The sequence below is a fragment of the Petaurus breviceps genome, unplaced genomic scaffold (genome assembly GCF_028583685.1).
Source record: "Petaurus breviceps papuanus isolate PSGF00001 unplaced genomic scaffold, PetGlider_PUasm1.0 175, whole genome shotgun sequence".
Lineage (NCBI taxonomy): Eukaryota > Metazoa > Chordata > Mammalia > Diprotodontia > Petauridae > Petaurus > Petaurus breviceps.
In genome coordinates, this window is record NW_027185764.1 from 31,837,624 (window position 1) to 31,847,731 (window position 10,108).

At 35.8% G+C, this 10,108-nt stretch overlaps 1 protein-coding gene across 2 annotated transcripts in view; it reads right to left on the reverse strand.

Moving 5' to 3' along the window:
- The window catches only part of SSBP2 (single stranded DNA binding protein 2), a 423,889-nt gene that overhangs the window by 245,198 nt on the left and 168,583 nt on the right, over nt 1–10,108 (reverse strand). For both annotated transcript variants that reach the window (XM_069085038.1, XM_069085037.1), the window contains exon 4: nt 8,269–8,353. In XM_069085038.1, coding sequence (XP_068941139.1) covers nt 8,269–8,353 — 85 coding nt within the window. The remainder of the gene's footprint in view (nt 1–8,268; nt 8,354–10,108) is intronic.

A 10,108-nucleotide genomic window follows, 5' to 3' on the forward strand; every position in this document is an offset into this window, starting at 1 on the left:
AATAAGTGCATGTTAGAAACAAAAGGAAGGAAGGAACAATCAAGATTAACAATTAATCAACAATTAAGTGATAGGGAATTAAAAAACATATGGCATAAGATAAATATTCAGATTCATTAGAAAGAATAATTCACTTTCATTTTTGCCATGAGACACAATGAGCCCATCTCAGGTTAGAAAAAAACTGTGTTTCAGGGTAGCTACAGATCTGTATGGTTGCAGGCACTTTTCCTTACTGGGAGATCCCTTCACCAATCCCCTTTTATTCCCCCACTTCCCAACCTACCACAAAAAATATTGACACAGCACAGAAGTCAACTGACAAAAAAAGTTTACCAAATAATTATTTTGCTTATAATTATAAGCAAATATATAATTATATGTTGTATATAAATGTATATAATTATATTATATGCCATACTAAACAAAAAAATTTATAATAAAATATCATCTAATTTAGAAGAATATAAATTTCTTAATGGCAAGGACTCAATTCCCAACATTATGCTTTGTAAATGATAAGTGATGAACAGATGTTTGTTTAATCAAATTATATATTTCAAAGGTATTGTACCCTGATCAAAATACAGTATTATAGAAAAATGTATATATAAGCCTTGTCAGCCACTGTTTTGGGGGAAAAAAGTGGACAAACATAAAAAGAAACAAAGTTGTTTCTCTTGATATAAATTGCTTTCTGAAACCACAATATAACTCTCATTTTTAAAAACTCAGCCATTTATTAACTTTAAAATAGATGCCTTTTTCAGTCTCTATTATAATCTTAATTAGGACCAAGTTCCTTTAAAAAAAACCAAGAAAAGTTGTTGAACATATAAAATCATGTTCATTTTTCTAAATATCCATGTTTATTTAAAATTGAATTGTCCTACAGATTTGATCTAATGACATAATAAAACAGATACTGTATCAAGAATGAAATGAAATGTGAAGTAATTATATATAATCAAAGCAGCATGATGTGCAAAAGTGATTCTCCAAATTGAATATTGTGGGAAGACCCAAATATAGAATTATTTTTTTTAATCTTGAATATTGCTAACCTGTCCGTGAATCAATTCAACATTTATTAATGATGTTTTTGTGCAGAATACTGGAGGAACTTATGATCCAGAAGATATGGCCTGTGGCTGTAAGGAAATTATAGTAACTGGAAAGCCAGAAAACACATAACACATCCCTTTCCCCTCTTCCCCAAGAACTGCAATATGCATTAATAGAACTCTATGTCGAGATGTGCAAATGCAAGAAGGGCACAAACTCAGTAGGTGTGGTGCTTACACTCTTCTCACCTTATGGTCCCTGCCTAACTATCCTCCTTTTCTTCCCTCAACCTTCCCAACCTTGGATTATCAACGCATTGGGGAAAACAGATTGTTGAGATTTCTTTCCCAGTTTGAAAATGACACAAAGCTAGAGATCCTGATATGTTAGAAGATTGGGCCAATTCTACCTAGATGAAATTTTAACTAGATAAATGTAAAGTCTTATATACCAATTCAAAAAAATCAATTTTACAAGTCTAAGTACAGCCAAATAGCTCTTCTGCAAAAAGACCCAGGTGTAGGCAAGCTTAGAAAGAATGAAGAGCATTATGTGGGAACCAACAAAGCCAGTGCAATCTTTGGCTACACTAAAAGAGAGAAAATGGTGCCCAAGTATACTCTCTGCTCAGGTCAGACCCCATCTGAAGTACTGTAGTCAGGTCTGGGTATGGTTTAGGAAGTATATTGATTGATAGGCCAGAAAGCATCAACAGGAGAGTACGTCTCTCAGAATCATAGGTTTTGACAGAGTATTCTTCAGAAGTCAAACAAGTCCAACCATCTCATTTTACAGAAACAAAAACTAAGGTACAGAGAGGTTAAACATCTTGCTCAATGTCACACAGTTAGTAAGCAGCTCAGTTTAAGATTGGGACCTGGGCCCTCAGACCCTAGACACATTGGACCAGATAAGTTACAAGGTCCTTTCCAGTCACACATCTACTAGAATCCTCAGCATCTGAAGCTCTGGCATGTGAAAAAAGAAAGTGGCCTCATTCTACTTGGGCCCAGATAGTAGAACTTCTGGCTCTGGATGGAGAATGGAAAGAGAATGGCAGTGGCTTTGGGGAAGGTGATGACTGATGTTTTTCTGGGTACCAAAACAATGGGGCTTAGTACCTCAAAGATCTGCATAACAAAGACAGAAATGTGGACTATGGGGTGGAAAACCATGACCTTGACTCCTCAATTTATCTTCTTCTCCCTCTAAAAATTGTATCTTTATGCTAAGCCAGAAAAGATCTTGGGAATAAATTAAATTAGAAAGTTATCTGTAATATAGCTATTATAAAGGGCATATTAATCAATTCTTTGTCTCCACTGATCACCAGTGTTGTTGTCCACAAGGTCCCACCTAAACATATAGGGACTGTCTTACTTTTGCATTTATATGCTCAGTGTTTAGCAGAGTTCTTGACACATAGTAGGGACAGGGCATGACCTGTGGTTTCACTTATATTCTAAGAACTTCTGGATGAGGAAACTCCCTTCACCAATGCAGGTCAGCAATTTCTTTACAACTAAGCCTTAGAGAGTTGGCTCAGGGTCACGGAGCCCATAAGGGTCAGAGACAGGACTTACACCTTGTTCTTGCATGCTTCTGAGGCCAGCTGTCCATAAACCATTCCATACTGTCTCTGGCATAAAAGAAGAACTAAAGAAAAGCTTTAGAAACTCAGGGAAGCAATAGGCCAGTGCATTATGTACACTAATTTCATCATGGGGCTAACAGATACCAGTAGAGCATATGTACACTACTGCCAAACACCTAATCAGTATAGACCAGTGAATCCCAGAAAAATAATGTGTGCAGAAGAGATGTAGAATGAGTAGGACCAGTAGGGAGTAGGCCCATAAGAGCAATGTGATTACATCACCAGAAGACACAGGTGGTCATATAGCATGAGAAGTGTGAATTGGACCTCTACATATGCCTTCTTAACTATGTGTGTTCCCAAGAGGTGCCCCTTTTACAAGATCACTATGCATGTTCCCAAGACCCCCCTCTTTCTTTACGTATATTAATGGAAGATTGAATAGTGGATTCTGGGGGGAAATGACCTATTATGAATTTTCTTGCAATTCTACTTCATTAAAAGCTTTTAGGAAATTTTTCCTTGCGTATTATACCTGAATGCATTCTCTTCTAACGTTGAGGTCTCCAGAACAGCTATCCGAGGTACTCTGTAGGACAACTTCCATTTGTAACTACAGCTCTTGAAGCCTCCTTTGATATGTTTACTTTTTCACTACTCCTACTGATGATACCACTGATTTCTTAAGTACACAAGGGAAAATTTCCTAATGATGAAAGCTATCTAAAAGTAAAATGCGCTTCCTTAAGGAAGTTACAGATTCTCTTTCCCTAGAAGTCTTAAAGTAATTGTTGGATTATTGTTTGTCAGGATATTACAGATGGGAATCTGGTTCAGGTTTGGGCAGTTCCCCTCCTCTGAGTTCCTTTCCAATCATGAGTTTTTATAATTCTCAGAAAACACTTTTTATTTTAGTAGCTTACTAGGGAATAAAAAACTATAGGAAGATCTCACAGAAGAGATGGCAGTGAGTTGAGCCTTGGAAAAAAACACACTCCACTTAATGTCAGCAAATTTTGTAATGGAGAAGGGCTTTAGAAATTCCTGGGGCAATGGGAAGTGACCCAATTTGCCACAGACCCATGCCTAATATGGGTCAGAGGCAGAATCTGAACCTTGGTCTTCCTAACCTCAAGTCTTTTTCTATACCCATGCTGAATGGTCTATAATGAAAGAAGTGAAGATGCAAATGTGTACTTTGCTGGTTGCATTTTTCTTACTACTCCAAGTATAGGAGCCAGATCTTCAAAGCAGGAATCAAAAGCCAGTTTTATGTCAACAGTCTTAAAAGCCAGAGAATAAGTTAGAGAATAAAAACCGAAGTAGCCTGCCAATACAATGATTTCTCATAAGGCACAGACATCTCTTCCTATATATGTCACTTTAACTGAAGAGGGCCTTCGTGCCTAGCAATCATGCTGCACACCTCTGAGTCACAAGGGTCCTGGAGACTGTGGTTATTCTGGAAAACTACAGCCCAGAAGAACCCAGTAGCATTTATACTTGGTTCTGAAGGATATCTGACAAATCCAGACCAATCATTGTACCAGATGGTTAGGTACCTGCAATGGGGTGGGAGGGAGATGCATTTCTACTACTAAAGACAATGAAAATAAAAAGGGACTAGAGATACAGAAAAGATTCACTCAGGAACTGAGTCAGGGTCAAAGGCCAAATATGGTGCTGGTAACTTTTTTCAGAATATCCTGCCTTACTCTTTACTAAAGAGTTCAAATGTAGAGAAGCATTCAGTCACTGATGTAAAACAAAAACAAAAACTCTCTCCCCTCAAATCCTTTCTCTTTTTTTTGCCTTTCAGAAACTATGAAGAATTGAAATTTTCAGTCAAAGCTGGACACACATTTAGGGAGCTACAGATAGTTTTTCCTTTCAAATGGGCTAAAAATAGCATTTTCATTGTTTCCGTGAGATTAACCAAATGATCATATAGAACAATTAACTGAGCAAACCGAAGCCTCCTCTCACTTGACAGACTGGCTTTATGACAAAGGTACTTTTCAGGACCATCTAGTTCTACAGTTAAAACATTCAACCGTGCCCATATCCTTAAACTAGATTTATCTACAAATATATTTTTTCAAGGGAACATTGTTCTCTGATGGGTATGGGCTATAAGAAATGTTGCAATTAGCAAATGGTGTTTACAATCCTGAGGGCATTATATTTCTAGCTATATTTCATGAAGACTTACAAGCCCTGATGAGAACAAAACAAAATCCAAAATATAGGAAATTATTCAAGTAGTCAGCTCTTGATTATCTCTGTCACTGATGGGAAGCCACAGCATTGTTAACCCTAAAACATGGAAATTCTATCAGGGCCTGAGTTTTTGCTTCTCAGAAGCCCCAAATCAGGCAGATAGTATAGGTAACTACTAGGCAAAAGTTAAGTTCAGAAATGGTACCTGAAACTACCCTCTAGAATTATTTATAGATAAGAGTAAAAAACTGCAATGTTACTCTAGTATCAGCAATATTCTTTTTTTTTTTTTGCAGGGTAATTGGGGTTAAATGACTTTCCCAAAATCACATGGCTAGTAAGTGTGTCACGTGTCTGAGGCCACATTTGAACTCAGGTCCTCCTAGCCACCCCAGCAATAGTCTTAAAAGTAAACTAAGGAAGCTACATGGTGAGATTTCAGATGTACATGGAAGGTTCCCTGCTACCCAAAACTACTTTTCTTCATTGGTCACTGATGAATGAAATTTCCAGCAACAGAAAGCTTTTATCTCTGTCCTAAGATTTCACGTATTCAAATTCAAATACCTTCTAGAGAAACACTTTGAGCCAACTAGTTATTGTTATACTTTAGCATAAAGAATACTTCCTGAAAGTAGGGTTGATATATAGGATGAGAGGAAGAGGGCTGGCTGAGGGCACTAGCTGCCTTAAAAAAAAAAAACAACACTAGAGAAAGGAAAGGCTAGACACATCAAAACACATTTTATCTTCATAATTTTGAGAAGATGTCCACCTTGATTAGCACAATAAAATAATCATCAATTAGGAGTACACTGACTGCAAATATGTGATAATTCAGACAGTATATTTATGATTTCACTAAGTTCAAAAAGGTCTTTGCACATTTCTAGGAATTTACTTGGGTGTAGAAAGATTGAGTCAAAACCACAAACTTCAAATGCTAGATCCAGAAATTACTCATTATATTAACTATATTTATGAACAATTATCCTATAAAGTGAGAAGCAGTTTGCTACAGCAGATAGATAATCCTTAGTGTCAGGAACATGTGAGTTCAAGTCCTACCTTTTAACTGTGATGGCTACATGACCTAGACAAGTCATTGAAGTTCTCAGTGCCCTACCTTCCTCCACAAGTCTCTAAAGCTGTTAAGTTTGAAAGCTGGTATCAACATGCCTTGGGAGAGGGGGTTACTCACCAGGAACTCCCTATACCAATGAAGTTACAGGTCAAAGTTTAAAAAAAGGCTAATACTTCATAAAATTTCCATTTCCAGTCCTCATCATGGAATGGAGGCATCTGTTGGTTCTGATGGCCCTGCTTGAAGAGTATAAGCTGTGAAAGATTCTACTCAACTAGAAAGGCTTCTAGCAATCAATCAACAAGCATTTATTAATCTCCTACTAAGTGTGGCACATGGAAGCCTACTTTTAAGAAGTTTGGATTCTACTGGGGAGAAATAACGTACATATACAAAATAAATACAAGGAAATTGGGAGGAAGACACTAATCACAGGATGAATATCACCCAGAGCAGAACATGTTTGCTCTCTGAGGACTAGCTTTGCTAGGCCTTGAGAAACTTGCAGTTAAGAGTGAATGGGGGTGAGGGTGGGGGATTCTCTCAGTATAACAGAAATTTCCATAAATCAAATTATACTTCACTATTGATTTAATTAGAGATAAATTCTTACAGTGGAAAAATTGGGTTCCAAGTTATAATAGAAATGTCACTTGGGAAACACAGTAAATTTTTTTAACATACATTAGATGAAAGAGTATGTTGAAATGTGTGTGTTGCAAAACAACTGAAGATTGGCATGGTAAGAAGGAGTTCCTTAAATCAGTGAAATCACAGGTCCTAACCACTACCATTACAACCATCAACAACACACATATGGGTATTAGTCATTATAGTAGTGAATAGAATCATTCTTTTATTTTTTGCCAGTTCCTCACATCTCTGAACAAAATGTTTTTGGTTTTTCATTTAAAATGAAAGATGTTATAGGAAGTATTTTTTCAACTCAATGTTTTCCTCCTCACCTATAAACATTCCTACAACTGTTTATTAAAAACTAAAATAAATTGATCATTTTCTGATATTGTATATCTAGTGAGAATTCTAATCATCCTTTTAGGGAAAATAACAAACACATTATTCATCAAATACACACATGCACCTTATTTCACAGAGCAGATGTGTTCCCAAAAAACTGGATGCAATACAATTTTCTCTAAGTCAAACGATACCTTCCCACTTATTTACTTGGAGATGAAAATTCCCATAGTAGAATAATCCCAAGATGATAGCTATGTCATTTGGGAAATAAAGCAAGTCTTTTAAAGACACACTCAAAGAAAATAATTATTGTCCAATAAAACAATATCACACAATCTTAGATTTAGACTTAGGTGCTTCAGTCCAACTAGCCTTTTCTCTGTTCTCCACACTATCCCCCCCTCTCCCTTCTCCATGCCTTCACACTGGCAATACCAAATGCTGGGAATGTACTTCCCCCTATTTACATTTCATAGAATCTTTTGACTTCCTTCTAGACTCTTCCTGATTCCCCAGCTGCTAGTGCTTTCCCTCCTTAAAGGATTTTTTTCAGGTTTCCATCCATCCTTGTGTCTGGTTTGGGTTTGTTTTTTTTTTTCCAAATTTACTGTCAAATCATCCACCCAAATTTCATCATATTTCTTTTACTTAGCACCATCAGATCTCTGGGCATAATTTGGGGGTCTCCTCCCTAGTTGGTCACTGACAACACACATCTGTATATTGAAAGTAACTTAAGGAGTTATCTCATTTTATTCCCTTATAAATTTTACAATTAAAACTACCCATTTACATTGATGCAAACCAACCTCCAAGCCCCTATCTATGGTTGTCCCTTACTCCACAATCTCTTTGGAAAAAGAGATATACTTTGCTGCAATATGTTCTTCAAAGAGCTGATTAAATTTAAGATTAAATTTTTTTTCTATAAAGCAAATAAAAACTAAAATGCAAACTTGTTTCTTAGTAATCCTATGGCAAAAATAACTTGTACAATAAAGAATCTTTTCACAGAGTTAAATAATTAAACCTTAATTTCTGTAAATCTACTTATACATATTTTTTTTCAAAGTAAGGTAACTTCAATATTATTAGAATCGTGACAGTATACCCACCCTATATATGCTCACCAAAACTCAGATGGTAATGATTTGTTGATTTTTTTTAAAAAGCAGTGTTCCAAAACCAAAGCTTAACCACAGTATCAAATAGAAATGTAGATGAACAAGGACCTATCCATTACAGACAATTGGTTTTTGAACCCCTCTAGTTCAAAAAGAAAAAATGCTGAGATAACTTAGTCAAACAGTACAGAACTCACATAATCATGGAAGGCTTTAGCTTCACTTGAGTGTTCACAAGTTTCACGTCTTTCTGGAGCTGCACAGTAGAGATCCCAAAATACGCTATAAAAAAAATAAAACAACAGCAAGAAAAAGTCATATTATCAGTAATGAGAAAATGACCAATTCCCCTACTGCAAAGACATCTGAAAGAGTCCTGCTTTTCTACAGCGAAATTTTCTTCTTAAGGTAACATGACCTACCATTAGGAAGGTTAACATGTAATATTCATATAATTTTAGGGCATCTACAGGAGTTTATTTCCCACAAGAGTAGAAGATGTTTCAGGAGAGATATTCTTGAACTTCGTATAAATTAAATTATTAAACATCCACAAATAAAAATCAACACTGAAAAACAAAATTAAAAAAATCAACACATCCATCTATATACAGTAACGTTTTTCAAAGTTACTGAAAAAGGATTTGTGGAAATCATGTAAGTCATTTTCAAGATAGTCCCTGAAGTACTAATAAGGTAAATAAAATAACATAATTTAATTGATGGAGAACAAAGATATTTGTTCATCTGTCCAAGATTACTGAGTCGTTCACTTAGGAATTGTACTCATTTTTAGCCAAATTTTTGCCCACTAAAACACAACAAAGGAACACTTCTTCAAATGTTTTCTCTTTCTACAAGGAAAAAAGAACAAAGTTATTCTGAATTCTAAGAATATAAGTTTGATAACTATTCCAATAAAATATCTCCTCTTTCATGTCTAATACAAAGGATTTCTGCTAAATGTACTGTAGTACAGACAATTTTTTCCTTATTTTAAAATTATCTCCCTGTACAAATAAATTATTTGGAAATAATGCTACACAACACTAAAGACTTGCTGAGTTATAATATCTACATTGGTGAATAAAAAAGATAAATAAGATAAATAAAATGATCTTTGAATTCATAATGCTATTTCTACGGGACAAGGAGTTTTGTTTTTGTGAAAACTGACCAGCACGCCCCTTTAATCTTCAAAGAGAGGTACTATAGCTCTTAAGGTATAGATTGCAAGCCTAGAAGACATTCCTGACTGATGTGATTTTTGTTCATGATTTTCCATGAAACCTCTTCAAAGCAAAAACACTGGAAGATTTCCTCTGTTCCCTTTTAATCTTCCTTGGGCATCAATTGAGCCACACTACCACAATTCTCGGTTGTTATTTCATATGTAAATTCTTTTCTTGTTTTCTGGTTGGTTTTTTTTCTTGTTGTTGTAATACATCTTTTTTCTCGCACTAAAAAAATGGCTCATCTTTTGTATCGTTACTCAAAAGCAAATCATTTTTGGTAAAACTCTTACAACCTTCAATGTCCTTTTCAATTGATTGTTCTTTTGTTCTGCCTATGAATCTTATTGTCTGCACTTTCAGTGTTCCATGATTTATAGCTCTACAGCATTACTGAAATAATATTGGTGCTTTTTTAAAATGGGCTGTTGCAGCAGCAGTCAATTTGGGATTGTGAAAATGGTCAGTTTCCCAAATTCAGTATACCCAAATTCTTCCTTTTCTTAAGTTGTAAGCCCTCCTCATTGTCCACTTGCCCAAGGTACATATACCAATATCCACTTTGGTTTTGTTCAGGGAATAAAAGTTAGGCCAAGAGGCAGCATGGCTGAGTAGACAGAGTCCAAGGGTTTAATATGGGTTCAAATAGAGTACCAGCCCTGAAGTCAGGAGAACCTGAGTTCAAATCCAGCCTCAGACACTTAATACTTACTAGCCAGTGACCTTGGGCAAGTCACTTAACCCCAATTGCCCTGCCCGAAGAAGAAGAAGAAGAAGAAGAAGAAGAAGAAGAAGAAGAAGAAGA